This window comes from Heterocephalus glaber, unplaced genomic scaffold (genome assembly GCF_053883595.1).
Source record: "Heterocephalus glaber isolate CG9 unplaced genomic scaffold, H.glaber_assembly_v1.0 deba00001745, whole genome shotgun sequence".
NCBI classification, from domain to species: Eukaryota; Metazoa; Chordata; class Mammalia; order Rodentia; family Bathyergidae; genus Heterocephalus; species Heterocephalus glaber.
The window spans coordinates 1,539,692-1,564,038 of record NW_028258451.1 but is presented as its reverse complement, the minus strand read 5'-3'; the positions used below and the strand labels follow the sequence as shown (position 1 = coordinate 1,564,038).

At 51.6% G+C, this 24,347-nt stretch overlaps 2 protein-coding genes and 1 non-coding gene across 7 annotated transcripts in view; all 3 read left to right on the top strand.

Annotated features, from left to right (window-relative positions):
* The first annotated feature begins 12 nt into the window (after positions 1-12).
* On the top strand, positions 13-17,153 carry Rdh13 (retinol dehydrogenase 13). Of its 5 annotated transcripts, none has more exons than XM_087201036.1 (9): positions 15-202; positions 399-506; positions 628-1,409; positions 3,950-4,068; positions 5,449-5,604; positions 11,469-11,573; positions 14,202-14,414; positions 15,191-15,292; positions 16,130-17,153. In XM_087201036.1, exons 3-9 carry the CDS (start codon positions 1,330-1,332, stop codon positions 16,372-16,374), a joined length of 1,020 nt encoding a protein of 339 aa, XP_087057162.1. In that variant the 5' UTR covers positions 15-202; positions 399-506; positions 628-1,329; the 3' UTR covers positions 16,375-17,153. The 5 variants fall into 5 exon arrangements, with proteins under 5 accessions (XP_004866744.2, XP_087057162.1, XP_087057163.1 ...); XM_087201037.1 differs by having other exon boundaries at positions 43-202; positions 396-506; XM_087201038.1 differs by having other exon boundaries at positions 70-210.
* On the top strand, positions 6,309-6,381 carry Trnak-cuu (transfer RNA lysine (anticodon CUU)). Its single transcript has one exon. It is a non-coding gene; the product is annotated as a tRNA-Lys (tRNA).
* A 3,804-nt stretch (positions 17,154-20,957) lies between the features above and the next one.
* The window catches only part of Gp6 (glycoprotein VI platelet), a 42,122-nt gene continuing 38,732 nt past the window's right edge, over positions 20,958-24,347 (top strand). The window contains 4 exon segments of the mRNA XM_087200911.1: positions 20,958-21,306; positions 21,529-21,564; positions 22,955-23,239; positions 23,618-23,905. Coding sequence (XP_087057037.1) covers positions 21,273-21,306; positions 21,529-21,564; positions 22,955-23,239; positions 23,618-23,905 — 643 coding nt within the window. The 5' untranslated portion in view covers positions 20,958-21,272.

Genomic DNA, 24,347 nt, shown 5'->3' with positions numbered 1-24,347 from the left:
AGCCACCCCGGGCCCCGCCCGCTTCCGGAGTCCCGGCGGACGGTACTTGCTTCTGCGTGTGGTTCCGGTCGCACTGTTGCTCGGTGCCACTCGTCGCTCTCTGCTGCCGCTCCGCCTGCACCCCGCTCCCCGGCGGCATGAACCGCTACTTGCTGCCGGTGTCCGTGGTGGGAACCGCGGTGGGCGGCGCGGTGCTGCTGAAGTGAGTAGGTGCGACCGGCGTGCGCGGAGGGCAGGCCCGACCTCCGAGTCCCCGGCCCACGGTCCCCGAGTCCCCGGGCTCAGCGCAGAGGCGGCGTCCGGCACCGGGGCGGGCGCGGGCCCAAGGTCACCCAGGAAGGGCGGCCGCGCCGGAGTCTTGGTCCTCCAGGACTGTAATTCAGTCGTTCACTTAGCAGATACTGTTGGTCACTTCCCGCTCGTACCTGTGGTTGGACCAAGGAAATGTGTGCACCTCTGCTGCACCCGAAACCGGGAGGGAATTGCACAACTCAGTAACCGACGAGGTCCGTTACGCTCGTAGATCTATATTGTCTTTTGTCTCTCTTCCTCCTCTGTCCTTTTCCTGTGAAATCGGGATTATATTGAATGTGCAGAATAGTAACTACTGTATCGTTCATTCTGCAGCCGGGGAGATGCCTTTCCGAGTGAACTCGGGCGGTGCAGGGGTCCCACGCGTGTCTGACTAGGAAACCAGTCTTTCCACGGCCCTGTGTGCTTTGAATCCTGTTCTGTTTCACCTTTGATTCCATGTTAGTGGGTGAGGTTGGTACGTGTTTTTGCAGACTGTCTTGGATGTAATAAAGTTTCATCCTGTGGCTACACTGTGCCCCATCTCTCCTTACTGATTCTTGGTTGGTGGTTTTCTTTTTGCAGTTAGACTTGGCAGTGAGTGAATGTAAATCGTGGATACATACTAGCGTCTATAGGAGTTGTGTAGAGGAGAAAACATTTGTAGTTGACACTTTGAGGCTGTCACCTTCTTTGGCTTGAGTGGCAGCTGCTGGTTTCTTACCCTAAACCCTAATCCTGGGCTTTATTATTTATGGTTTTTTTTTTTTGTACCGGGGATTGAACTCAGGACCTTGTGATTTCGAGGCAGCACCACAGAGGCCCATTCTTTATGTTTTCGGCAGTGCTGAGGATTGAACCTAGGGCCTTGCTTGTGCTAGGCAAATGCTCTACCACTGAGCTACACTCCAAGCTCAAATCATTATTATTGAAAAAAAATCCTTTTATCACTTCCCATGTGGAAGTGATCTCTTCCCTGTGATCAAAGGCAAAGAACAGCAGTTCCTAGGAGTATTCGTTTCTTTGGGTCCTGTGAAGATGACCACTCTTCATGTGCTCCTCTGCCACCCTGTTGCCCAGCCCCACCCGATGTGTGTGCAGCACCCTCGGGAACAGAGGTGAGCTCAGTGTGCCATGCCTGGCCGAGCTTCAGCAGGAGGATCTGACTGTGCTTTCGTGGCAACTCTCAAGACATTACAGTGAGGGGAAGGGAGGGCGCAGAGGGGGTGTGCGTGGAGGACGCTCACTATGAAGGTGTCCAGGTGTGGGCCCCTGGGGATGAGGCTCACGCGATGTCCTTAACATGATAAAAAGTTATGACTGAGGTCCTGGATTCACAGAGGCAGAAACCAGGGCTGGGAGGGTGGGGAGTTGGGATGGAGTCGGGAGCTGCTTCCTGGGGATGGCCTCAGCTATAGAAGATGAAGGAGTTCTGGAGGTGGGTTGTGCTGCTGCTTGTATCGTACCACGCATGTATTTAATAATATCTCGCTGTCTACTGAAATTGGTCGTGGTAGCCCGGTGTGGTGGCACGTGCCTGTAATCCTAGCCAGGTGGGTGGCTGAGGCAGGAGAGCCATGAGTTTGCACCCAGCCTCCGCTGCATAGTGAGGCACTGTCTCAAAAATCAAAACAAAACAAAAGTGGTTATGGTGGTGAGTTTTATATGCTCTGTATTTTCATAATACAAAACTCAGAAAATATAAAAGTAAAGGTGGTGAGAAAAAACTATTTGAAACCTGACAGTGTAAATTGGCTGTAGAGAGGAAGGTCGGTTAACTGGAAGGAAGATTTGAGACCTAGCGTTTTGATCTATATAAATGTATTTCTACAAAATAAATACCTGAATGTATTGTACAACACACTAAGTGTAGTTAATGATATATTCTTTTTTTTTTTTCCAGTACTGGGGATTGAACTCAGGACCTTGTTCTTGCAAGACAGGTGTAGCACCACTGAGCTAAATCCCTGGCCCTTAGTAATATATTCTTAAAAATCACTGAGAATACTCTCACAGTACTGGAATTGAACCCAGAGCCTTCACACAGTGCTACATCCCCAGCCCTTTTTATTTTTCACTTTGAGTCAGAGTCTTGCTAAGTTGCTGAGTTGCCTAGGTTGGGGTTGAAGTTGTGATCCTCCTGCCTCAGCCTCCCAGAGTGCTGGGATGACAGGTGTGCACCACCATACCGGGCTGAGAGAAGCTTTAAGTGTACTCAGCACAAAAATAACTACTATGTAATATAATGTATAGATTGGCTCATTTTAGCCTTTCCACAGTGTTTATATATTTCAAAATATGTTGTAGAGATAAATGTATAGTTTTTGTCAATTAAAAATATATCCAATACAAACTGGGAGAGGTGGCACCCGCCTGTAATCCCAGGACCGAGGAGGCTGAGGCAGGAGGATTGCTGTGAGTTCAAAGCCAGTCTGAACTACCCAGCGAGACCTTGTTAGTATATAAAAAATAAAACTACAAGGAGTGAATGTGTGGAACTGCTGTAAGACAGTTGTATAATAATGAGCTGTGGTTGATTGGCCTAAGGCATAGACCAGCAGCCCTGACAGCAGCCCTGACAGTGGCTCTCGGCTCTTGGCTCTCAGCTCTCGCTGGGTCCCAGCACTGTGGCCCACCCTTCAGCTTCAGGCAGAGCCCTTAGGTAGAGACTGTGATGTCCCGAGCTCAGCCATGTGCAGGGCCACCTTGTGGCTGCTCCCTGGGTCCTCCCTGAGCCTTGGGAGCTGTCCTTGCCCAGTGTCACTCAGTTTGTGCAGCGTCTTCTTCTAAGCAAACTGTGGCTCCTGGGGTAAGCCTGACCCTCCACCTGTTGTACTAAATAAAGTTTTATTGGCACACAGCTGTGTCTATTTGTTTATTTACTATGTGATCCTTTACTGAAAACTTTTACTGAACCCTGGACACGTCACTTTATTTTTTTTATTTTTTATTTCTTTTTGGCTTTTGAGTCAGGGTCTCACTATGCAATTCAGGCTGGCCTTGAACTCACTGGACACCTCACTTTAAAACAAAACCAACAGCAAACAAGCTATCTGGAACTACAGCAGCTCCATGCAGTAGAACTTCCTGTGGTGAAAGGAGTGAGCCATCCTATGCTGTCCACTAGCATAGCCCTGACCACATAAACATAATTAATTTAAATTTAAAATGACTCTCAAGCTGGGCGCTTGTCACCCCAGCACTCACTGTGTAGCCCAGGGTGGCCTCAAATTCATGGTGATCCTCCTGCCTCAGCCTCCAGAGTGCAGGTGCGCACCACCACACCCAGCATGAATTTGTGTGGTTTTACCATTCTGTTTGTGGCCCTCAGTTACAGCAGCTGTAGGAATAGTCACTCGTATGCAGTGGGTGTTTATTTATTATTTATTTTGGTACTGGGGATTGAACTCGAGACCTTGCAACGGGTGTTTATAAAGTAAAGATTGTCCCCTCATGGGAGCCTCACGCATGGCAGGCCCCAGGCTGAGCCCTCTGCAGAGGCTGTGGCAGGGCTTCCCAGTCCCCTCCGTGTGACCTGACTCCTCCATCTTCTGGTTGGGGCCTGGGAGCCCCGTGGCGTCGTTTGCCCCAGATCACACAGGGTGGGGGGCACACAGGCAGAGTGGACAGAACTGACAGAGCTCTTTCTCACCACCAGGGACCATGTCACTGGTGGCACTTGTCCCAGCAAGGCCACCATACCCGGGAAGACTGTCATCGTGACGGGAGCCAACACGGGCATTGGGAAGCAGACTGCCTTGGAACTGGCCAGAAGAGGTAAAATCCCCTGCCTTGTGTTGGGAAGAGTTACTTGTGCACTGTGTTGGCAGCAGCGGTGATCAATCACAGTGACCCAAAGGTGGGAACAGAGCACGCATCTGTCCCCAGATGAAGGGACCAGCAAGATGCCACCTGCCACAGAGTGGGCAATTACTCAGCTCTGTAAAGGAGGGGCATTCTGACCCAGGATGGACCCAAGGGTGTGGGGCTCAGTGAGACAGCTGGACACCAGGGCAATTCCACTGAGTTGTGGCCCCTGGAGTTCGGGTGCAGACAGACAGGAAGTGGAGTGGTGGGTGCTGGGGCTGGGAGGGGAGCAGGGGGCCTGTGTTAAGGGGTGTGGGGTTTCTGTTGGGGAAGATGAAAATGTTCTGGAGGTGCGTAGGGTGATGGAGCAGTGGTGGTAGATGCGTGATGGTGGTGGAGCAGTGGGAATGTCCTCAGCGCCACCATGCTGGACCCCGTCTTGGTCACCTTCTCAGTGCAGGGACACAGTACCAGGCACTGTAACTTAAAGGAGCAGAGGTTATTTTGGCTCTGCTTTTCAGTCCATGGTTGGCAGCTCCAAGGCAGAAACAGGATGGGAGCAGGGCATGGAGGAGGGAAAGGTGCTCAACCCATGGCAGCCAGGAGCAGGAAGTGAAGGGAGGAGCAGTTCTGGCTGGCCTTGAACCCACTAAGTAGCTTAAGCTGACCCCGAACTCATGGTGAGCCTCCTGCCTCAGCCTCCTCAGTGCTGGGATTGCAGGGATGGGCCACCACTCCTGGTTTAATTAGATATTTTTTTTTCTTTTTTGAGGCAGGGTCTCACTATATAGTTCAGGCTGGCCTTGAACTTACTGTGTAGCCCACGCTGGCCTTGAACTCATGGTGATCCTCCTGCCTCAGCCTCCTGGGTGGTGGGATTACAGGAGTTCGCCACCAAGCCCGGCCTCTGAGCATGTTTGAGGTGGAGGAGGCCCAGCTAGGATGCTTGGAAGGTGTACTCAGTGTGTTTTCAACTTCGACGTTTTCGGTTTCTCCCCCACGGTGAGCTAAGGAGCTCCTGATCCACAGCCACTCGGCTGCTTCTGTGCCTGTGCTTTTCCGTGGCAGGCGTCACACAGTCAATCTTAGAACATTTTCATCCCCCCAGGGGGCGCCGGGTCCCTCTGTCCTGCCCGCCGCCCGCCAGGCCCACGCGGACTCCCGCCTGCGTGGCTGCTGTGTCCTGGGTTGCAGTGTCCAGGGCCGTGGCGCCTGGTGAGGATCGCGGTCCGGACTGACAGCGTCTGGCCGGCCCTTTGTGCAGCCGAGACAGCGGGTGGAGCTTTGTGTGGATGGAGGTTTCCCTTTGCCCAGTGGCTCCACTTGCGCTCTCTTGTTTTGGTTTTGCAGGAGGCCACATCATCCTGGCCTGCCGAGACCTGGAGAAGTGTGAGGCGGCGGCCAAGGACATCCGCGGGGAGACCCTCAACCTCCATGTGCACGCGCGCCGGCTGGACCTGGCTTCCCTCAGGTCCGTGCGGGAGTTTGCTGCCAGGATCGTCAAAGGTAGGGCAGGGCGAGGTCTGCGGGCAGCCGAGACAGCAGGTTCTCCAAGTTCTTGCCAGAGGGACACCTGCTGCCTGGTTTTAAAAATTCAATTTATTTTTTTTATAGCAGTGGGGACAAAACCCAGGGCCTTCACACTGGGCTTTATTCCCAGCCCCGTTTTCATTTCTTATTTTGAAGCAGGGTCTCACTGAGTTGCCCAGGGTGGGCTTGAACTTGAGGTCCTTCTGCCTTGGCCTCCCAGAGTGCTGGGATTACAGGCCTGCTGCACTGTGCTGGGCTCCTTCCTAACATGTTTGTGCATCTATTTATGTATTTATTATTTATTTATTTATTTTGTGTGTGTGTTTTGTGTGCATCTATTTATGTATTTTTATACAGAACTGGACTATACTCTGTACTTTTCTGTTTTTACACATCTTTAAATGGACTCGAGAACATAATTTTAAAACATGTTTATTTTTAAATTGACAGAAGAAAATTGTATTAGTGATGTACAACATGAAGTTTTGAAATACGTGTATGTTGTGAAATGGCTAAATTGACCCAATCGATACATACGTGTTGCCTTACATAACCTTTCCATTTTTTGTTGTGAGGACATTTGAAATGTACTGTCTTAGTGATTTTATTTATTTTTTTGGTACCAGGGATTGCCGCAGACCAGCTGCAGTCGATGCAGGGTAGGAAGGGGAGAGGTCTCAGCCCGGCTAGCTCAGTCGGTAGAGCATGAGACTCTTAATCTCAGGGTCGTGGGTTCGAGCCCCACGTTGGGCGCCACCTGCCACAGACCAGCTGCAGTCGATGCAGGGTAGGAAGGGGAGAGGTCTCAGGCCGGCGAGTGAGAAAAGAACCTTCGCAAGCAATGTGCAGGTTCCCTCTGAGAAGTCTCAGGGTCTGATTTATTTTTATATCTTTAAGCAATGGCTAGGAGGCATTGGGCAGAACATGTTTACATTTTAGGTTGCCTTAGCAATTTCTATAGAAATAAAGGTTATTTTTTACTAAACAAAGTATATTTTTCCTAAGCTGATTCATTTCATTGAACATCATGAATACATTTAAAAATTACAATTGTCCCCTTATTTACCCACACCTAAGCAGAACAGAAAGTAACTTAATCAAAATCTCTATATCAGCAGGGATACAAACAAGATTTAGTTAATTAAATGTCAAACTTGTGGTCGTCAGCTGGCCCTTGAGAAACTGTACAATGGTTAATATAGTTTGCTATTAGCTCTCTATTTTTTCTATACCTCTATTCATCTTGCTTAAATGTTATTTGGGTTCATGGTCCATGAGCAGGAAATGTTTACAGTACTTTGAGAAAAGCTGAGTAACTTGCCTCCTTAGTGTATTTATCTGTCTTAACTTTCTTTCTATTTCCCATTTTCTACTGTGTCTTACATCTAAAATCTGTCCTTTCAATCTCTTTATAAGACCCCTTTAGTAAAAAGAAAGTCATCAATAGAAGAAAGGAGTTACAGTGTCAGGAAAACAGAGGGAGTTTTAGGAGGGGTTTCTTTAGAAGTGGGTGTGACAATAGAACTGAGAGAAACAGGAATTTGGGACTTTTGAGCCAGATCAGATTTCAATACAACATTGCCAATTTGCCTCATGGAGAATATGTTGTTAGTCACAAATACAATGATTCCTGTGACCAGAGTAACAATTGTAAACATTAGGGCAAGAAAAAATAAAACATGAGGGTACGATGTGTTCCACCCTCCTTTTCCCCCAGCTGGAACTTTGTCAAGCAGCATTGGAGGTTGGTCGGGCTTCGCCAAGGGATCAAACTCGGGACCTTGCTCCTGCAAGGCAGGTGGTGGAACCACTGAGCAAAGTCCCTGGCCAATTTTATTTATTTTTATTTTTATTTATTTATTTATTTTTGGTACTGGGGATCAATGTCTTAGTGATTTTAAAGAATACAGTACATGGGCCGGGGATTTAGCTCAGTGGTTTTGCTGCCTGCTGCGCAAGTACAAGGACCCGAGTTCGAGCCCTGGTACCAAAGAAAAAAAAAAAGAACACAGTACATGAGTCCTACACAGTGGTGCACACCATAATCCCAGGTACTTGGGAGGCGGAGACAGGAGGGGGATCTCAAGTGCCTAGGTAATTTATCAGATCCTGTCTCAAAGTGAAGTTTAAAGGCTGGGGACCCAGCTCAGCGGTAGAGGATCGATTAGGGTGGTCAAGGCCAGGGCTCAATCCCCAGCAGTGCCGAGCAGGAGGGGCTGGTAACAAAAGGAATGCACAGGCTGTTGTGAACTGTAGTCCTTTTCCTGGGAGAGGACACTTTTAGTGAGTCCAGGTGAGTGCTGCAGTGATGCGAGCCTGTTATCTCTCGATTGAGGTTGCTGATTTTCCTCCAGATATAAGGCCATGGGGGTGTCATTCTTTTTTTTAAGTTAGTACGTGTTAGTGATTCAGACTGATTTGTCTCGGGAATTGGCTATGTGCATTTACCGTGTCTTAATCATTTCAATGCCGCCACCCCTCTCTCCCTTCCCTCCTACGCCCCCCAACCCTTCTCCCTTCTCCAAAGCTCTACCTTCTGGTTTCCTGTCATCTCGCCTTTGTTTTATTTATTTGTTTAGGTTTCTCATGTGGGAGAAAACATGCAATATTTAGCTTTCTGAGTCCGCTAAGTTTGCTTAACATGATGGCTGCAGCTCCATCCAATCTCCTGCAGATGAGATGATTTCATCCTTTATGGCAGAGTAGTGCTGCACTGCATGTAGATCCCCTTTTTTTTGTCTTTCTGTCCATGGGCATCTGGGCTGTTGTGAGCTGTGGTTCTGTAAACATGGCTGTGCACGGATTGCTGTGAAATGCTGTCCCTACCTCTTTGGGAGACAGCTGACGGGGACTGCTGGGTCACATGGAATTTCTGAAGAATCTCCACACCGATTCCCGCCAGGCTGGACCAGCTTACCTCCCACCAGTGTAGGGAGGGGAAATGTCACTCTTGACCCACTCTGTCCGGTCTGCTTTCTGGACTGGTCCTGGATGGGTTTGGCAAACTTCCTTGTCCTGAGCTGACGTGCCCCGCTCATAAAACAGCCCTGGGTTAAAGAATGAGAGAAGAGGCAGCCATGGAGTCACATTTATCCAGAACATTTTCCTTTTTGGTACTGGGGATGGAACTCATGACCTTGTGCTTTCGAGGCAGGCGTGGTGCCACTGAGCTAAATCCTGGCCCTTATCCAGAACATTTTCTGGTGGGGGGTAGTGGTGCACGCCTGCAATCTGAGCACTAGGGAGGCTGAGGCAGGCGGATACCCATGAGTTCAGAGCCACCCTGGCCTACATAGTGAGTTCAAGGCCAGCTTGAACTACATGGTGAGACCCTGTCTCAAAAACAAAACACAAAACAGAAAAAACAAGAACATTTTCTGAACCCCCATAGAGTCCTGGTTGTCATGGGGATGAGTTTGGGCTGTGATTGGGGAGCTCAGTGTGCAGGAGGGAGGGAGGCACAGGTTTTACCCTTCCTTCCCTTCCTTCCACCGCCCAGCACCCACCCTTTGCCCATGGGGCCACGTGGGCTGTTCCATGGCGGAGTGGGTGAGGCGCTTTGGTCCTGGGTGGCAGAGCGGCAAGGGGCAGGGCCTCTAGGCCTAGCGGGTGGCGGAGATGGACAGTGAAGCGCCTTCTGTGTCCCGGAGGAGTGTGCCCTTAGCGCTCAGGGTCCCGGCTGATTGCCCCAGAAGTCCCACACCCCATCTCTAGCTGTGGATACAGGAGCCCCAGAGATGCCCTGGGGCTGTGGGGATGGCAAGGACCCGAGGCCGACACCCTGGGCAGGTGATGTCTCCTCACTGAGCCACCGTGTGCTCTTCTGGAAATGCATTAGTGTTTTTTGAGACAGTATCTCGCTGTGTAATCCAGGCTGGCTTTGAACTCACTCTGTAGCCCAGGATGGCCTTGAACTTGTGACGATCCTCCTGCCTCAGCCTCTCGAGTGCTGAGATGACAGGCGTGTGCCACTATGCCAGGTGGAATATTTTATGTTACATGTATTTTACCCCATTTAACAAAAGAGGGGGTGGGGGTGCAGCTCAGTGGTAGAGCACTGGCCCGGCATGTATGAGGCCCTGGGCTCCATCCTCAGCATTGGAAAACAAGGCTTTCCCACGTGGAACAGCAGAGTCAGGGAGCCCGCCTGGTGAGAGGAGCCTCAGGGCCTCCGCCCGACCTGGATCCCTGCCTGGTTTCCTTCGCTGGGGCTCACATGGCTGCCCTGCCTCTTCCTTCTGGCCTCCCAGCACCCCTAGTGCTCTTGGTCACAGCTTCCATGGCAGCTTTGGCACCTGAGAATCCTCTGCCTGTCCTTGGCCCCGCCGGAGTGTCCCTCCCCACGGTGGCTCCCACTGTCTCGTCCTCCCTGTATTTCCAGTGCCCAGGAACTGGGGCTGAGGATACACCTGGTGAATAAATGATGATTATATGTTTCTGCAGGGCAGGCACTATTGTCCTTTTACACAGGGGAAACTGAGTCACCGAGAAGCTATGTGATGGCCAGGGCCACCCACCCGGCGGGTGGAGCCTGCCTGGCCGGAGCTCCTGTCCTGGCCCTGGCTGGGCCTCCTCCAGGTGCCCGTGCCCTGGTGGGTGCTGTGCAGGCACTGACTCCTGTCTCCACCCCGCCTCCTGGAGGGTGTTACGGGTTCAGTAGTCTGCCCAGTCCCCCGTCCCCAGGCTTGGGGGCTCCTAGGGCTCAGGGTCTGTGCAGAGCCAAGGTGAGGCAGGATCGGCGGGGAGCCGTAATCCTGTGTCCTCCCTGAAGGGAGGCTGGGACTCGGAGACACCCAGAGGAAGGGGCTGTGACGAGACCGAGACCAGAGAAGCTGGTGTCTGTGCCCTGGGAACGCCGGGACTGGAGGAGGAGCCAGCCCCGAGCCAGGCCTTGGTGCCTGCGTGGGGCGGGCAGGCGGGAGGCTGTGGATTGTGCGGTCTCAGCCACCCTGGGCCTGTGTCTGTGCTGCAGGCAGGGGGCGCTGTCACTTGTCCATCCACAGAGGAGGAGCCCTGGGGTCTGCTCCTAGGGTCCCTAGCCGTGCGCATGTGAGGTGTCAAACCAGGCCTGAGTCAGCCTGTGGCCTGCAAACACCTCAGCTCCTAGGAGCGACCCCACTTGGCCTCAGGAGGAGTTAGGGTCAGAGTGTGTGTGTCTGCCCCAGGGCTGCCATGACCCAGGGCCACCTGCCAGGTGGCTTAGGACACCGGAACTGCATCGTCACAACCTGGAGGCTGCCCTGGGCCTGGGGCCCTGGGCTGAATTCTTCGCTGGCTTTTCAGCCTCTGTCTCGTCCTCGTGAGGTCTCCCTGCCTGTCTCAGCCTGCATCTGTGTCCCTTCACAGGAGGACACCGGTCTTGCTGGGTCTGAGTCAGGGCTTGCCTTAAGGGCCCCATCCTCAGGCATTACACGACAAAGACCCTGCTTTTTGTTGATTTTTTCTTTTAGGGTACTTGGGATGGAACCCAGGGCCTCAGCCCTGATCTGCCTTTTTTTTCTTTCCGGTACTGGGGATTAAACTCAGGACCTTATGCTTGCGAGGCAGGTGCGGTACCACTGAGCTAAATCCCTGGCCCAAGCACTGAGGTGCTTTTTAAGAAAAATTTGAGACAAGATCTTGCCAAGTCACTAAGCTGCCCAGGCTGGGCTTCAACCTGTGATCCTCTGGCCTCAGCCTCCCTGAGAGCTGGGATTGCAGGTGTGCAGCCCCAGGCCTGGCAAGATCCTGTTTCTGAGAGGGCACCTTGCAGGCCCCAGGGGACAGGGAGGTGTGTAGGTGTGGTGTCTGCTGCCCGGCGGAGCTCCAGTCCTTGCTCAGCCCCATCCTCTGTGTTGCAGAGGAAGAGCGAGTGGATGTTCTCATCAACAATGCGGCCGTGATGCGCTGCCCACAATGGGCCACCGAGGACGGCTTTGAGATGCAGCTGGGCGTCAACCACCTGGGTGAGGCCGGCACGGGCTGCGCTGAGGGGGGGTTCTGGGGGTCCCTGCCCTGAGGGTTCTGCTCCATGCTTGGGCCAGTCACTGGCAGCCCAGGCGCCTGCTGTTCATTGCTTGGATGCTTGGTCACTTGCTCATGCCCTGCATCAGCCCCTTGTCCAGAGACTGCGATGCTGCCACCCAGCTTCCATCCCTGGTCTCCATCTGTCTGTCCCTGGTCTCTGTCCATCTGTCCCCAGTCTCCATCCTTCTGTTCCCCATCTCAGTCTTTATGTCCCCCATCTCCATCCATCTGTCCCCTTCCTCCCCAGGACCTGGGGCCTGGCATTTGCCTTTGCTTCTGCATGCAATGTCCTTGCAGCGTCCCCGATGTCTGCCCTTGGTGTCACGAGATTGCAGCCCACGTGCCACATTCTCTCAGTGAAGCCTTCCTGGCTGCCTCATGCAAAGCTGGCTGACTGGTCCTTTCCACCCCTTCCCAGCCTCATTCGTTGTTGTGTTCCTTGACTGCATCTGTCTTCCACCGAGGACGCAGGTCCCTTGGGAAGGGTACTTGCTCCATTGCTTCAGGCCTGCAGTGAGGTGGAAACATCATGGTGGAAGGGCATGGAGGAGGAAGCTGCTCACTTCATGGCAACCAGGAAGAGTGAAGGAGCGAGCCAGAGAGAAAGCAGCCAGGGGCAAGATACAGGCCCCAAGTTGGTGCCCGCATGACCCGTGCCCTTAACTGGGTCCTTCTCCTGTGTCCACCCTTCCCGTAATGCTGCAGAGTACGAATCTGTCAGTGGATTAATCTACCGATGAAGTTAAGAGCCCTGTGATGCGGTCACATTCTGAAAGCCCCACCTTGGAACCCATGAGCCTTTGGGGGACATATAGATCTGAACAGCCATGACTGAAAGTGGTAGCGTGGATGAATTTTGCAGAGCTGCCACAACAAGATGTCATGGGCTGGGAGGTGTGGACAGCAGAACTGTATGCTCTTAGTTCTGGAGGCCAGAAATCTACTCTCAAGATGCCAGCAGGGCTAGTTCCTTCTGGGGCTATTCCAAGCCTCTCCCCTAGCTTCTGTGGATTTCTGGAAAGCTTTGATTTTCCCTGGCTTGTAGTCACATCACCTGGATCTCTGCCTTCATCTCTGCCTCCTCTTCTGTGTGTGGGTCTGTGTTCCAAAACGGAGAACCTTTATTTATTGATTTACTTTTACACTGCTGAGGATGGAGCCCATGGCTTCATGCCATCTAGGCAAATGCTCTGCCAGTGAGCCACATCTCTAACTTCCCCCCCAACCCAAGCATTTGAGACAGGATATCACCAAGTTGCCCAGCCTGGCATCTGACTTGTGACCCTCTTGCCTCAGCCTCCTGAGTGCTGGGATTATAGGCTTGTTCTACCACACCAGGCTTGGTACCCTTTTTGTAGACACCAGCCATAACTGCAAGGGAGCCTGGGAGATGTAGTTATTCATTCACTGGGCATCTTGTGCATGGCTAAAAATTCTGTTGCTGAAAAAGATATGAAGAAAGGATTTTGGGAGACAGAGGAATGACTCATCCCCAAATGGCCTCACCGGGTTACTGCATGACTTGACAGTCTTGGTGGGGTCTTTTGCCTGTCTCGGGCCTCATGGAGTATTTAGCAGTGCCCATGGCCTCTACCCAATCTGATACCAGTAGTGAATTCTTATTGTCTAACCAGATACCAGTAGATTTTTTTTTTTGAGACAGGGTCTCACTGTGTAGTTCAGGCTGGCCTTGAACTTATTATGTAGCCCAAGTTGGCCTCAAACTCGAAGAAGTCTTCCTGCCTCAGCCTCCCAAGTGCTGGAATTGCAACCAGTAGATTTGAAGTGTTCTCACCCCTTATTCTTTCAGTTAACTCATAATGTCACCAGACATTGCCAAATGCCCCCTGGAGAGCAGAATTGCCTGTAATTGAGAATTGTGTATTGTTGGGAGTGTAGTATTCTCACAGTCCTAAGCATGTAGTAAATGCCCAGTAAAAGTTATTTTGATCCCACAGTCCCATTCCTGGGTACTGTGTAGATCAGGCTAACCTTGAACTTGCAATCCTTCTGCCTTAGCCTTGTGAGTGTAGATTATAGATATGCACTATCATGCCTCATTTAGTATGTGCATACGTTAATTAACTTGATTTAGCCATTCCATAGTGTATACATATATCAGAATATCAGGTTGTATGCTATAGACATACACAATTTTTACTTCTCAGTTTAATTTTCTTTTTTGTGGTACTAGGGATTGAACCCAGGACCTTGTACTTGCCAGGCAGGTGTGACACCCCTGAGCCACATCCCTGGCCCTATTTCTCAATTTAAAATTTAATTAATTTAAATCAACCAGGGCTGGGGTTTTATCTCAGTGGCGCCATGCCTGTCTGGCAAGTGTAAGGTCCTGAGTTCGATTCCTGATACAAAAAAGCCAACCAAATTAAATAATGAGAGGCCATTTCACCTCACTGGAATGGCTAGGAAGATAAAAAAATAATAAATACTGGCAAGAGTGTAGAGGAACAGGAGGCTCATGTTACCCATGGGAATGGAAGATAAAGTAGAACAGCCACTTTGAAGACAAATGTAAATAAAGGTTCTTGCTGCTGCCCTTCGTCCAGGTCATTTTCTTTTGACAAACTTGCTGCTGGACAAGCTGAAAGCCTCAGCCCCTTCGAGGATCATCAACCTCTCATCCCTGGCCCACATTGCTGGGCACATTGACTTTGATGACTTGAACTGGCAGAAGAGGAAGTACAACACCAAGGCTGCCTACTGTCAGAGCAAGCTGGCCATCGTCCTCTTCACCAAGGAGCTGAGCCGGCGGCTGCAGGGTGCGTAAGGGGCAAGCCTCACTGGTCTCCCTTTTCCCTCCCCTCTGAGCCAGGAATGGCTCTTCCGTGTCCCTGGGCTGATGGCAGGCAAGAATATTGCCTCTGGGCAGAGTAGACTGAAAGATGGCACTCGTACCACCACTCTCCCTTCTGATGCTTAAGGCAGACATCACTGATCAATTACTGCTCTAATGATGCTCTTCAGTTCTTCACCAGGCAGCCTTCTCTGCTTTTCTTGGATGGGCATGTAAGCCTCTGGTCTTAGCTAGTAGTTCTCAACTGGGAGTGATTTTGGCCCCTAGCAGGCAAGTGTCAATGCCTGTAAGTGTGATTGTCACAGCTTAGGTGGAGGCAGAGTTGCTTCTGGTATCCAGTGCCAATGGGTGAACCCATGGACACTGCTCAGCATCTTACCGTGCACTGAATGCCCTCATCAGATGTCAGTGCTGAGGCAGAGAGAGCTGCTCTGGCCACTGTGTCTCACAGGTGGTCTGTGGGTCAGTAGGGTGGCCTCATCTGAGGGCTGGTCACAATTGCTGCATCTCGAACCCCACCCCGATCCCCTGCTTCAGCCTCTGGGATGGTGGAGAGCCAGGCTATGGGTTTATCAGGCTCCAAGGAAGCTCTGCTCTGGGACACAGAGATTGATGTTGATTCAAATATGGGAAGCAGTGTAGGATGGAGAAGCCCCACAGCTTGGTGTGGGCAGCCTTCTGGGTAAGTTGTGCACCTGGTATCTGCCTGCCACCTCCTCCATTGTTGTTGTTTTTTTCCAGGCACGGGTGTGACCGTCAATGCTTTGCATCCTGGTGTGGCCAGGACAGAGCTGGGCAGACACACTGGCATGCACAACTCCACCTTCTCCAGCTTCACACTTGGTGAGTCCCTCCTGGCATGAGCCCCTTCACAGAACCTTCTGCCCCTGCCTGCTTACTTGGGGCCTGGGATTCTCCCTCTGAGTTTGTCTCTAGCTTTACTTCTTTCTGGCCCTCCTCTGTGTCTTTGTGTGTTGGAAGATGAGTCACTGTTCTGTTGATTTGGCCTGCCAGCCTGAGGACATCCCCAGGAAACAGGCCAGAGCCCCATGGGCCAGTGAGGGGTGGGGGAGTTGTGAGCCAGCTCCTGGAGTCAGGCTGTACTTGGGCTGACTCTGGATTCACCCCAAACTAGGTGAGCCACCTGAGGGAAATGTCTTCCCCACTTTATGCTTCAGTTTCCTCATCTGTACAGTGAGGGCCATAATGGGACCCAACTCAGTCATGGGGAGGATTAGATAAGACCTCCCATAAAAGGCCTGCACAATACCTGGCCCAGAGTTAGGCTGAATAACTAGAACTTTATAGCTAATATTTATGATTCTGAGAAACATTTAGTGGGTGTATGCTAGGTATCAAGAATAATAAGCTGTGACTGCCACCAGATGGATTCAGTAAGTAAAAATTTATTTTAAGGAAAGATGGGGTAGATGGGGACTTAGCCTGACCAGAGGAGTAAGGGCTTCCATTTTCCTGGGGAAAGCCAGGGAGGCTTCCTGGGAGAGGCAGGCTTTGTGCTGGTCCCTGCATGTGGAGGGCCCTGCCTGGTGGAGGGAACCACAGGGTGAAGGCTGGGGGTGGGGGCCTTCTGGCCCCAGGGGTTGGTCTCCTAGAGGGTGGAGCTGGGCTCTGTATCCTCCCGGGTGAATGTGGACTGAAGATTCTGTTGGCTCATTGCAGGGCCCATCTTTTGGCTGCTAGTCAAGAGCCCCCAGCTGGCGGCCCAGCCCAGCACCTACCTGGCTGTGGCGGAGGAACTGGAAGGTGTTTCTGGAAAGTACTTTGATGGACTCAAAGAGATAGCACCAGCCCCTGAGGCTGAGGATGAGGAGGTAGCTCAGAGGCTTTGGGTTGAAAGTGCCCGCCTTGTGGGCTTGGACATGTCCCATGAGTCCCGTGTGAGGGGACAGTCCTGCCCCAGATAACCTCAGGAGCAGGTTTTCCAGGACAGAGCTGCAAGATCAAGGATGCTGACAACCGTGCATTTTTCACCCACTAGGGGGCGGAATGGATCTTGTGAACCTCAAGACCAGGGACATGGCTGCTATGTCTTCACCTTCCTCTAGGCGCAGTGCTGGCACCATGTGAATTTAAAGACATAGGGATGCTAGCTGCTATGCCTTCCCTATTCTCTAGGGGCAGTGTTGGTCTCAAGACAAAAGGCACTGGGTACCATACCCTTGCTAACCTCTAGGGGGCAGTGTTGGCACATGTGAACTTCAGGTGTGCTGGCTGCTGTGCCCTCACCATCCTCTAGGGGCAGTGTTGGCAATGAACTGCAAGGGTCCTCCAGGGGCTGTGTTGGCTCCATCTCTGGTAGCTGTACCTGCAGACTGGACCAGAGGTGGGCACCTGACTCAGGGGACTGTGGGGCACGGGCTTTGCGTCCCTTTGGGCCTGGGCTTGCCACTGTGGTGTGCACTGTAATGACTGCCTCTTGGGACGTGTGGTCAGTGGCTCTGCCCGGCTCAGGTGGGGCACCGCTGGCTTCTTGGAGTTTAGTCTACTGAGGGCCTCTGTGTCAGAGCAGGCTGTGGTGCTGGACTTCTGCCTGAGGGGGCTGACACAGACCCTGGCCCGATCACTGCGTTGTGAAGGACGGTGGACCGTGATCATCTGGGCCGCCACCTTCCCTCCGGTTCCTCTGCTGATTTTAGCCTCAGGCTCTCAAATGTGTTCCTCGGTAATAAAAACCCCAAACCTACCTGAGTCATGGGTTGTATTTTCCCCCACGTTTCTGGGAGTTGTGCACACACGCTGTGTACCTACCCCTCTTGGGGAGCTAGGATACCAGCTGACAGGTCACCAAGGCAGCAGACCATGCAGCCTCCAGACGAGCCGGGAGCCGGAGCCGCCTGCCTGCTGCGTCCAGGCGTCTTCCAGACTGGGAGTGGCAGGGTGAGGGCGAGGGCGGGGCCTCTGCCTGCATGCCGGTGGCGGGGATGCCGTGCCATGTGCTGAACACAGGACGGCCTGCAGCAGGCAGGGCCAGGGCCTGGGTGTCACTGCCCAGGGAGAGGCCTTACGGCTGCCCGGAGCTTTATAAATGCAGCTCATTTTCTTTTTTCCCTTTTTCGTTTTAAAATCAGTACATGTTGCAGGACATAATGATCACATTCCTCATGGGAATGTGGTGGATGGATGCAACATGTCAATTTGATTTTTCATCTCCTTGCCCTCCCCCCCAGCCCCTCCCTCAACTCCTGGACCCTTCCCATTTGCAAAAGATCCTCCTATAGTCTATATTTTATTTAGCTTTTTATTTTTACTCTGGTTTCTCGTATAAGTGAAACAATGCAATATTTAAGTCTGTGTCCAGTTTATTTCACTTAACATTATGGTCTGAAGGTGAATCCATTTCCCTACAAATGCCTCAAGTTTATCCTTCTTTATGGCAGAGTAGTGCTTCACAGTGTGTAAATACCACATTCTATTTATGTACTCATCTGCTGATGGACACACAGGCCACTTCAGGGTTTAGCTTTTATGAATTGTTCTCATTTTCTTTGTTACCACACCAGACCAGAGTGGCTAAGGGTGTGTTTGGGGTGACCTGACCGGCAGGAAGCTTCCCACCCTGCCCCAGTGATATCCATGTCCCTGTGCTCCTGCCCTCTGTCGTCCTCTCCCTGTGAGTGTGTCCTGGAGAGGACCTGGGCGGCATCCTGCATCTGTGTTGCTGGCTCCTGTAGAGGCAGCAGCTATGGGGCAGCTGCCCGGGAGCATACAGCCAACAGCCACCTGGGGAAACCAAGTCACAGTGACCATGTGAGTTACTTGTATTCCACCGGTTAGGAGCAAGTGTCAGGCCCAGCTAAAAACATGGACTAGGGGGCTGGGGATTTAGCTCAGTGGTTCTGCCGCCTGCCTTGCAAGTGCAAGGTCCTGAGTTCGATCCCCGGTACCAAAAAAAAAACAACAAAAAACTTGGAAAACTAGAATTCAAATCCAGGACTAATGAAATCCAAAGCTAAAAACATGGACTAGGGCCAGGGATTTAGCTCAGTGGTTCCACTGCCTGCCTCGCAAGTGCAAGGACCTGAGTTCAAACCCCAGTACTAAAAAAAAAAAACCAACCAAACAAACATGAACCATTCCAGGAGGTGGGAATCGTGTGGACCTGCGGAGAGCCAGCCCATCACGGCAAGAGCATACCCATCTGTCTGTCCCCCCATCCATCAGTCATAGCTGTCTCTACTGTCTGTCTCTGCCATCTCGTCTGTTTTTCCATCATCTATCTCTCTGTCATCTACCCCCATTCTAAATGTGTGTATTTTGCACTGGGGGAACATGGAAGAACAAGTTTCAGAAACACTTCTACTGGCTACTCGATGTCCTGAATTGATTTAAAACCTTTTATGGCCAATTTGACTTTGGGGATGAGCCAGACATCACAGGATGCCAGATATGGTGAATGAGGTGGGTGAGGACACAGCCTTTCTGCTGGGTGGTGCCCTGCAGTGGCATTCACCATATTTTTGATCACACCTTGTAAAGTCACTTGGAGACGTGGACTTTCAGAGCTACTTCAGAAAGTGGCTAGAACCATGGGATTAGTTTCAAAGCGAGGAGGAGGATTTTGGGTAAAATTAAGGCGATGTGTCTTACTGCAATCATTCTTTTGCTTAAACATTCACTGTAGTATGTCGATCACATCTTGCATTTTACTTACGTCTTAATAAAAGAGGGATTGAATTCATGTCATCCCACAACCATGGTCTGGAGTTGGTGCTCAATTTGGGGTGAAGCCAGGTCATAAGAGCAGCTGGTCACACAGGGACTTATCATTTATGTGGATGTGTGAAATGTGGCTGATTCTAACCGCAACTCTTAACCAACACCTGCTTCCTTTCCTGAAGCGAGGAACCCCAAGTACCACAAGTGCTGACTCACATCAGGAATGCTTTAAGTGGCACAAACCTAGCTGCACCCTTAAAAGAGTCGACAGATGAAAAAAAAAAAGGTGTCCAGAGAGATGGTGGGAAAGCAATAAGAAGGCTGAGAAACCCAATATGGAAGATGCTTTGTGTGTGGTTAATCACAGAAAGGAAGTGAAGTTGGTGCCAGAGACTCCCACCATGATGTGGACCAAGGAATTCTGCCTGGCTGCTGGTGATGGGGGATGCCAAAGCGGTGAAGCTGTGTGGGGCCTTAGCGGGGATGCACTGGTACAGCACTGGTACAGCTTTGCAGTTATAACAACACTGTTAAACCCGCTGGGTGAACAGCAACTTCCCTGAGCCCCTGAGTGTCCTCCCCTGAGTCCTCCCTCCCATCTTCCTGGATCTCTCCATGATCCAGCTGCTTTTTTTTCCTGAAATCTGGGTGGAACTGTCTGTGATCCTATAATATTTGTATTTTGCATGCCTGAAAAACCAGCACCACACGGATGACATCAAGGTTGACTACCAGACTGAGCAGTACCAGGGCTCTCTTGGACTAATAGCTGCAATGACCTCTCACGGCCTGGATAGCTGGACTCAGAGATACCTTTCCCTAGGTCACTATGAATGAGCAGGCATACCTGGGATTGTCTCCAAGATGAAAGATTTACAGTTTTTGCACCCTTAATCCTACAGCGGGTGAAACCTTGCTGAATCTGAGGTACCCTCAAGTCATCATTCTTCTTGTTCCTTTACAAAGTTATTGACTTCTTTTTTATGTTAATCTTTTCAGTAACCAGGCTCTACTTTGCCCCAAATTTTCTCCTTTGTGGAGAAACTGCAAACTTTTAAAATCATTCAGCTCTGTCATTTGCTCCTGGTTCTCACAAGACCTGGCTAAAAGCAGCCAGCAGTACCCATGCCAGAGCCTGAATGTTGGGATGTTCTGAAATTTCCTCTGCCAGATTAATTAGTCTGATGCCCTTAATCTCAATCTCTTGCAAAGTTTCTGGATATGGACAAAATACAGATAAATTTTCTGCCAGAGCACAACAAACATGGCTTCTAGTCCAACAGTCAATGACATTCCTGTTCCCAATGGAAATCTCCTAAGCCTGGCCTTTGCTGTCTGCATTCCTATCAGCATTCTGGTCTTCTGAGCTCTGGTCAGTATTGCACATCAAACACTACTTATAATATTATAGGGCTTCACCTTTAACTGTCAAAATAGAACCTCAATTTTTCACCCAGCCCTGCTGCACTCTAGAAAATGGACAAGTCTCAACTTTTCAGAGCTCACCATCATAGGTAAAAAAGATGCAAAATCATTGGTTTCGTCTTCACAAATAGATTCATGGCCCTGCTTGAGATTTTCTCTTAATAATGGGACACATTCTAATCACATCTCAAGAATAAAACCTCACACTTCATTAACGTATTCAACCACCACATCACCCTGCCTCTCTGCTCTACCTCTAGGGTTGCCTTTCTTCAGGGTGGGGTTGTGAATATGTTGCATTTTGTGGAAATTGTTACTTCAAATGTATCCCAGGCTCTCAGTTGCACATGGGAGCACACCTTCATTTCCAACAGCAGGTCTGGGGTGTGTGTGGGTGCTGTGCTCCAGGTACAGGCTGGGGTCACGTGCATTCCCTTGATCTTTTCTTCCAGCACCGGAGGCAGGGTCAGCCCTAGCTTTGGAAGCCCTGTGGGGTCAGAGCTGGAACCCACAGAGGAACTCAGGCCCAGTCCAGATGGGAGGAGGGTTATGGGCAGAGCCTGGCATTGTGCAAGAGCAGTGCCCCTTCCTGTTTAGCAGCTGATGTTGGCTTCCGGTTACATAGACTTGGGGCCCAGGCTGCCCATCCCCTGGTGAGTTCCCTATGTGCTGGTGTGACCACCAGTGGAGCAGGTGTGCAGACCTGGGCTGAGGCGGCACCATGGCCCCTGGGATGGCTCTGCTGCTTGGACTTGGTGAGCACAGCAGGGGAGGGAGGAGGGCAGTGGGAGGCGTGAAGAATGCAGACGCTGGGTCCATGCCCTGGGCCCCTCTCAGGGCTCTTCCTCTGTGTGCTCCTGCCCAGGGGGTGAGAATGAGACCCCTGAGGCCTTGGGCCCAGGTCTGGTGTCCTGAGCCCAGGGTTGGGGGTCCCTGGGTCCCAGGCAGATGCCTCTCACCTGATCTCTGTGTTTCAGTGTCTGCTCTGGACCAGAGGCTCTGGGCCCACAGTGGTGAGTTTCCCTCCCTTCAGTCCTGGGGCTCTGAGTGAGGCCCGGCCAGGGTGGGAGGAGCCTGAGGGTCTTGAGCTGACTAGGAGGAGCCTGCCCTGCTCTGTCAACCACACTCTTCCCTGTGGCATCATTTTGGGGTGGGATCACCAAGGGTGTTAATAATGTCAACAGGAAGCACTGCTGATGTGGACTTTCCAAATGCAGACAAAGGACTAGGGGCAAGTTCACAGGACCCAAGTTCCCCTTGAGGGTGTGGACCATCAGTTTTTGTGTGTATCTGTCTTTTTCCATTTGCTCTCACCGGGGATGCTTGCTGTCATCTCTGAGAGTTCAGCTCAAGAGGACCTGTCCAAGAGACTGATTGAAGTAAAATGCAGACTGCAGCCTCAGGCGATTCTCTGACTGTTCGGAAACTATCCCCCCCCCCCCCCCCCCCCGTTAAGACCTAGTTCCTCATTCTCAAATGACGAAACCACAGGGTGTTGTTTAGTGTAAGTCTGGAAGTAGGGTTTTCTCTTTTAGGAGAGTCATGTAAAATTTATATTTGGTGATACCAGTCATTGCATTTCTACATTCTCAGGAACCATTCCCAGATCATGGTGTGTATGACATTTATATTTTACATGCAGCTCCTCCAAGAGGCAGATTAATTTCTACTTCATACAGATGTTCTGAGCCCTGGCTGAGGGCCCGGAGTTCTGCGTTCCTGGGAAAGGGCTTTGAGCACATGATGCCCTTGCCCTCCAAATGAAGGACAGCAACATGGACATGTTGGATCACTTACCCATGTGCCGTGTTAGGAGGAGGTGGATGCTGAGGAGAAGTGAGAGGGTAGAAGGGGTGCATGCTGTGCTGGAGACAGTTGCAGGTGTGAGGAGTGTGGCAGGGGAGCTGTCCCTGGTGTTGAGATAGAGCAATGTCCTGAGGGAAGGGAGGCTGGAGCCACCATGAGGACTCCGAGCTGTGGCAGAGAAGCTGATGATGCTGACCTGGCCTTGAGGAGTGCCAGGGCCCACAGAGCCGCGTGGACCAGATTGGTGCTCATGAGCCTCTGAGTGACAGCAGAGCCCCCGCAGGCTGTGGGCAGAGGACAGAGGTGAATGACACATGTAACAGGTTTCAGGGAGAGGAGGAGGGTGGGAAAGGGGTTGGGGCTCATGTGAAAGAAGAAGACAGAGGGAGGCCCACACAACGGTGCAAGGAGACGCAATGTCAGCTTGGCCCAGCGGAGCAGGGACAGTGGAGGTGATAAGCTCACCCTGAGGAGAGAGAGGCCACAGCTGATTCTGGTCTGTCTGCTTCCCAGTAAGCGGCCCCTCCAGAGCCCTCAGAGTGAGGCGTGCAGTTTCTGACACCACATGAGTTGGATTGTTGTTCTCTTTCTCCCCAGGGTCACCCTCCCAGCCCTCCATCTGGGCAGAGCCAGGAGCTGTGACTCCCAATGGCAGCTCTGTGAGCATCTTCTGCAGGGTCCCTCCAGGGGTGACAAGGTTGTACCTGTTTCGTGGGGAACCCAGCGACATGTGGCATGACATCAGCTCTGAAGGAGCCCAAGATGTGGTTGAGTTCCTCCTCCAGAATGTGGTACACACGAACGCAGGGACGTACCACTGTGTCTACTGGGAGCGAGAAGTCTGGGTAGGATTCAGTGAGTCATTGGAACTGACGGTGACAGGTGAGGGATGGTCCCAGGACACTGTCCCCTCATGTTAGTGTCCACCTAGCTGGACCGGATCTTCTGGATCACACACCCTGCCCTCTGTCCCTGTCCCCATCTGTCAGGGTCTGGGCTCCCTCTGCTGACTATTCTGGGGTCCTTAGGTGGCTGGGGACCCCAGAATGCACCCTACAAGGACAGACAATAGCCCTCCCTGTGCACATCCAGCCACCACCTGGGTCATGGGCAGTAACACCAGCATGTTTTGTCTTTGTGATCCTGTAAATTATGTAGCGGCAGATTTCTTCCCAGTTTCATCCTTGTCTCAGTTCAGACCAGGAGAATAATGGGGTTATTCTAATAGAGATTTTAATAGCAGCCTCTGTTCTCTTCCAGGCATCTACAAGGACAAACCGTCTCTGACTACTCACCCAGGTCCCCAGGTGGCCTCGGGAGGAAACGTGACTCTCCTGTGTCAGGCGCCTCACTTTTATGACAACTTCATTCTATGCAGGAACAGAGGAGCTTCCCTCCCCCAGGACTGCTCACACCAGGGCCACCACTCGTTCCTCATCTCCCCAGACAGCCTGGCCGAAGGTGGGACCTACACGTGCTATGTGTCTCATAGAACGTACTCCTGCCTCTGGTCCCTGCCCAGCGACCCTCTTGACCTTTCTTTCACAGGTGAGTGAAGTCTGTGACTGGCAACATCATCTCCATCTTGGGACATCCTGTGGGCCCGAGGAGGAGGTTTCAGCATAGGTGTGAGAACCACTTCCCGTGTGGTAGTGGCGTACTGGGGACACATGCCATGCTGGGGCCTCACCTTACAGGGATCGGGTTGGATTCTTCACTCTGGACTCCTGGGGGCCGCACCTGTTTGTCTCCTGGCAAGTTGGTGACATTGGCCTGTGTGAGTGACACTGACTACCAAGTCCAGGAAGGGTTGGACAGAAAATGGCCAAACAGTGACTAGGGTGGATTATATGATCATTCCTGTGGTCCCATGAGAACATAAGATCTTGTGACCACATGCAGTAGGGCTGTTCCTGCTTTTCTGAGTAGGGTTTTATACTCTATGAGAAGTGTTCTATTTTTTTTTTTTTTTGGTACCAGGGATCGAACT

What these genes read in the sequence shown, in the direction of transcription:
- Rdh13 (XM_087201036.1), top strand. Translation starts at nt 1,330, where the DNA reads ATGACCACTCTTCATGTGCTCCTCTGCCACCCTGTTGCCCAGCCCCAC. An exon ending in CTTGGAACTGGCCAGAAGAG is followed by an intron (nt 4,069 to 5,448) that starts GTAAAATCCCCT and finishes TTGGTTTTGCAG; the next exon opens with GAGGCCACATCATCCTGGCC. An exon ending in GCTGAGCCGGCGGCTGCAGG is followed by an intron (nt 14,415 to 15,190) that starts GTGCGTAAGGGG and finishes GTTTTTTTCCAG; the next exon opens with GCACGGGTGTGACCGTCAAT.